Here is a 5,513-nt window from a genome sequence, read left to right on the forward strand (position 1 = left end):
CCACCCCTTTTTTTTAATTATCTGCTGGATGTCTGTGCTGGCTGCTGTTTTCAGTTCTGGTTGTCAGAATGTGTTACCATTGTTTTACCAGCATTAAAAATCTCTGTGGCATTATTCGTAATTCAATGTTTTAAAAAAGAACTTCACATCTTGTCTGTACACTGTTAAAGCAGGCTATAGGAAATAACATCCTTTTGTACACCTCTAGCAAAAGGTTTGCTGACAATTAATGTACTTTTCTAAAATGCATGTTGAAGGGGTGGCTTGATAAGCACACATTATGCATGCATTCTCATCCTAATATGCTTAATAATACCTTAGTTAACATTTGTATTATACTGACAATTTTCAGCTATGCATAAATATTTAAAATGGAGTTTTATGATCCAACTTCATGTCTAATGATAGTATTCTGCCCTACTCAGTGGGAAACCTAAGGCCAGTTCCCCATCCTCCTTTGAAATGCTTGCAGTCAGTCAGTGCTTGGAGTGCCATGGGTACTTTATTTCTTATGGTTTTGGAGACACTGGTATAACTGTATATAAAAATATCAAGGCAACCCTATCTTTTTAATCTAGGACACAACTGATAAATATTAAAAGAGAATCACTTTGCACACCCTTGTATGCAGATACTCCATTCATGTTAACATACCTCTCATCTTTCAGTGACATACAGTAAATAAAACAATAGGGATGGCCATTCATGTAAGATAAAGGGGTGAGTTCATACAGTGAATAGAACAAATACGCAAAGTGATCTACTAAATTCAAAAGTTTGTATAACAGACGAGTGTTTGAAAAGTATTGCCCTTGCTTAAAAGTAGAGAACAGAGCTATGTAGTGCTCTGAAAAAGAGAAAAATAGCAAGGACGTAATGTGGAAGAGGAGTCAAAGCCTCTAAGAGGGGGTGGAGAAGCAGGGGTACTTCATTAGAGATGGAAATAAGGGAGACAAGGGCACAGGATCCATGTGCCTGTTGTACCTATTGCTGGTATTTATTTTGAATTATGTACGGTCTGCTTAATTTTTTCATCCTGTTCATTAATCCATGTTAATTACTATTTTGCTGTCTTGATATACATAGCATCAACTTTTTGTTCTTTACTGCACCAAATAGAAAACATATGTTTGGCTGAACAGTCTGTGATATGGCCTCTAGCAAGAGAGTTAGCTCCAGTTTTCTTCAACAGAACACATCACACCAGCTGAGGATCTGGCCTGCATTTCTGAAGTCAGTTTTTTTTTGGCAGGCACAGATCAGTGTATTGGTAAAATCTATTTTTTCCTGTGATTCTCATACTAGAGAGAGCTGCTGTCAAAAAATGAATATGCCTCCAAGCATCAGTGTTTAGTTATCCTGGTGCACCTGTTATTCCAAAGTATTTAAGGACTTTGCAGTAAAAATGAAGACAATAACACAAATTGCGGGTTTCATTGCTCTTTTTTTTTTTTAAGCCTGTTAATTCAAACAGATAGGCGTGAAAAAAGTTAACTGGTGATCAGTACCCCCAAAATTTCAGAGTTTTTCAATGACCAAGAGTCATGGATGTGGCATATTTCAGATGGGTACTTTTGCCTGAAGCAGTGAGCTTTGCTAGGCAGATATACTGCTGTAGCAGGTAGATATGACTGCAGCTTTTCAATATCTAATCTTGGTAATAACCTCTCCCTTGTTTTATCATCTACCTACAGCAAATCCTACCAGAGCTGGAGGAAGAGAGTATCCTGGCCCATCAGAGGTGATTCGCGAATCCAGCAGCACAACAGGCATGGTAGTTGGCATCGTAGCAGCAGCAGCACTGTGTATCCTAATCCTCCTGTATGCCATGTACAAGTACAGAAACAGAGATGAAGGCTCATACCATGTAGACGAGAGTCGAAACTACATCAGTAACTCAGCACAATCCAACGGGGCTGTGATTAAGGAAAAACAGCCCAGCAGTGCTAAAAGTTCCAACAAAAACAAGAAAAATAAGGATAAGGAATACTATGTCTGATCCCAACATCTAAAAGAACACTTGTATAGAAATAGTCTTCATTTTATCTGAGACATAATACAAACTTATTTACTTTACTTTTTATGAAGCACATACAAAACAAACAAACAAACAAACAAACAAAGACAAGACAGGGAATGCAGTCAGAAAGGAAAGACTGTTTTTAAAAACAAGCATTTCATGCTCTTGTTTTTCAGAAACAGGAGTCAATACATTCCCTAGCATCCACAGTGTTTTCATTTACTCTGCCTGTCTTTATGTTGCTGGAACATTTCTGAGAGACAATGATGACACCATGCATTCATAAAGCAAGGAGTATTACTACGACATCAAGGCACAATATGAAACAAAACCAATAAAAAACACAAAACAGAAAAAAAAAAAGAAAAAAAAAGAAGCTACCTATGATTCCGGATTTAGCCAAAGTGCTAGCGCTTTCTTGAGAAGTAAGTTAGTCTTATTGCCAGAGAAGACTGTCATTATACACAGTGATTCAGCGAGCAAACACAAAGAGTTTGCCATCTGGTGCAGTGAAGCAATGATTGGAAACTTGCATTTGGAAACAAAGTGCTGGCTTTTCTGAAGACTTGCGTTAAAACACTTTCAAAAAGCCCCTTTCTGGTTGTGAGGAAAATAGTACGGAGGCCTTATTTTCAAAAACAAAACAAAAAGTATGGAATATAAGGCACATTTTCACAAAAAAAAAACAAACGAGGGCATAGATGCAATCATTGGGAAATTTTCATGCACGCTTAATATGTTATTACATATGTTTATATAAAAACACATCTATATGTGCTTTCTGGACTGTGATAAGTGATGTTTTATAGCCTGTTGTATAGAAAATGCAAACTATATCTGCTCTTCGGCCATTTTTGGTAAACTCAATGTTATAAGTGTTGCTAGGTATAGAAAGTTTTATGACATCTGGAGCAACAGACATATTTCAGTTTTTTGCAGCCATTATAAATTGTCACAATTTTCTTCCTTTTTTATTTTAAATTTACAGTGTGGTGATTATACTAAGGGGGATGTGTATGAATGTATATAAGAGTCAGCTAATTTTTTTCTTACCTGTACAGCCTCTATTCTGTTGCAATTCAGTTTTAGTAGTTTGTATGAAAGAAGTGGATTAGAAAGAAAAAATATATATATATCTATTGTATTTTTCCTCTCCCCTCCTATCCCCAGCTCCTGCTTCCTATACGTGTCAATTCAGTTAATCAGGATCGCCAGTTTTCCCTGAAATATACCACATCCATAAACTGAGTATTTAGTGACTTAAAGTGACCTTTTGGCTTCAATCAAAGTTTAATCATTGGGCAGCATCTTTTGTTTTAAAGAAATCATGCTGCCTGGGAAATGATGAAGGCTTTGGGAATCTTAATTATGAATCATAGAGCATGTATCTGGCATTCTGTTGAATGTGTGATAACCACTACACAGGTGAGCGGTAAAAGACATAAAAGTTTGAGTCCTTCAAATTACCCTGGCTACTTCAACTGAGGAATCCCCCAACCCTATCCCCCATAAAAATAACTTGATGCGCATGCTAAACATTTTTTTTCAAAATTGTGCATTTTGTCATAAGAAAAGAAGTATTTTTAGCTAAGTTTATTCTATAGTATTACAAGCTACCATAACCACACACTGAAATATAAGTTGAGCACTGATCATATTTTAAAATAATACTTAATTGTTTTCTCTACATATATAAATAACACTACTGCATTTTAGTTAAACATATTAAATATGATAATGTTATGGATTTACACATTAAGGTTTTTTTAATGTTGTTTCATTGGGTTCACAGCAATAAATCACAGAGTAACATTTTACATATATGGAAGTTCAAAGGGAATACGTTAGGCTGAGAAAGGGTAGTTCAATAGAAATCAACTGAATCACTAGAAGGCCTCCTGGGAGGAATATAGATGTTCACACTTTACAGACAGGAAGAAAGAATTTAAAATTAGCTTTGAACAGCAGGGGCAACACATCTTCTGGTGTGTTATTCACTGTAGCTGATGAAAAATGCTGGGTATTGGTACAGCTATCTATCTTGGACACAGTGCTTTGGAAATACATGTCGGTGACATGAGAGTGCCACTCTCAGAGGTTGCCAGACAAACCGAGGTATGTATTATACCATATTTGTAAGGGATTTTTGTTTCCATGAGCATTTGCAGGAAGTGGAGGTAAGGTTGTCTGACAGGGTCTTTTTTTGCTTGTTTGGCAGTTTGTTTGTTTTTAAAAGCTGTTCAAAATCATCTCTTTGATTCATTGTTCACTTGTGGCACTCTTAACTTCACCCATCTTTGTTAGTCAGCTGTACTCAGGGAAAGCTAGGGAATAAGTATGCTGAAGGTCAATATTCAAATCATGAGTTTTCAGCCAGTGGGAGTGGGGGTGGGAGGGAAGATGTTGACTGCCAGATAATGTTTAGAACTGAGATTTCCAGGGCTTCGAGGTATGTGGAAGGACAAAGATGAGCTGAACGAAGGAGTTCTGCAATGGTACAGTGTATGGTTTGGGCAGGTGGAAATGGTACTTTATAGCTTGACGTGGATTGTTGCAACTCAAGTAGTGTGACCAGGTCACCTGTCAAGCAGTTAATGTGCCAATAGGCAGACGTTTTAACTAAATAATGACATCAAAGAATAAAAGATATGCAACCGCTAAACAAATACACTTTAACACTGTTTCTGGAAGTTCTCTTTTTTTCTCTTTGATTTCATGATTTAATGAAGAGCAAACACAGAAGTATCAGTATCAGAAGCTTCAATAACTGAATTAAAGTTCCTTTATGTTAAAACTACCTAACAGAAAATTGGACCCCTTCTATATAATAATCTAATTTGTTGATTGTGATAGTTTCATTTCTATTACTGTATTGTATTGCTTTTTTTTAACAAACCACTAAAATAATGTGCAAAATGATTCCAAACCCAAAACATCAAAAAGAGGCCCAATGCCCCTAACCTTATAGTGCTTTCTGTGATAGATATTTACAAATTTTTTGATTTGTTGCAAGGCCAATTTATCCATTATTGGAAATGCTAAGCAAGTGGAATTTACTGTTTTGTTAATAAAAATGTTTCTTAATACAACTGTTGACTTTTTTTCTTTTCTTACCTTTGCTTGGTGTCCCATATCTGTTAGAAGACATTGAAAACAAGACACTTTGAAATAACAAGATTTTGTGCTAACTGCAGCCCAGTTGTGCAACTGTTGTGGATGTTCACAAGCACTGATTCACAGGTGTTCTGCAGAAGTTAAGGGAATATCAAAGTATTGATCAGCATTACCTGGTTGGTTCCCTTTCTGTGCCCTGTGATGCCAGTTAGAGCTGTTTAAAATATTCCCAACAAACACAATTAATGCCTTTTTAACCATATAATTATTTAACTGTGTGTGTGTGTGTGTGTGTAAACATGTATGTATATGCATGTGTATATATGTATATGTTTGTGTGTGTGTATATGGATGGATGGATGTGTGTGTGTGTGTGTCT

At 36.2% G+C, this 5,513-nt stretch overlaps 1 protein-coding gene across 30 annotated transcripts in view; it reads left to right on the forward strand.

Annotated features, from left to right (window-relative positions):
• Window positions 1-5,109, forward strand: part of NRXN1 (neurexin 1) — a 1,443,145-nt gene extending 1,438,036 nt beyond the window's left edge. For all 30 annotated transcript variants that reach the window (XM_019516265.1, XM_019516266.1, XM_019516286.1 and 27 more), the window contains one exon: window positions 1,695-5,109. In XM_019516265.1, the coding sequence (XP_019371810.1) occupies window positions 1,695-1,999 (305 nt within the window). In that variant the 3' untranslated portion in view covers window positions 2,000-5,109. The remainder of the gene's footprint in view (window positions 1-1,694) is intronic.
• Window positions 5,110-5,513: the final 404 nt, after the last annotated feature.

Source organism: Gavialis gangeticus, unplaced genomic scaffold, assembly GCF_001723915.1.
Source record: "Gavialis gangeticus isolate Ggan-Ray unplaced genomic scaffold, GavGan_comp1, whole genome shotgun sequence".
NCBI lineage: Eukaryota > Metazoa > Chordata > Crocodylia > Gavialidae > Gavialis > Gavialis gangeticus.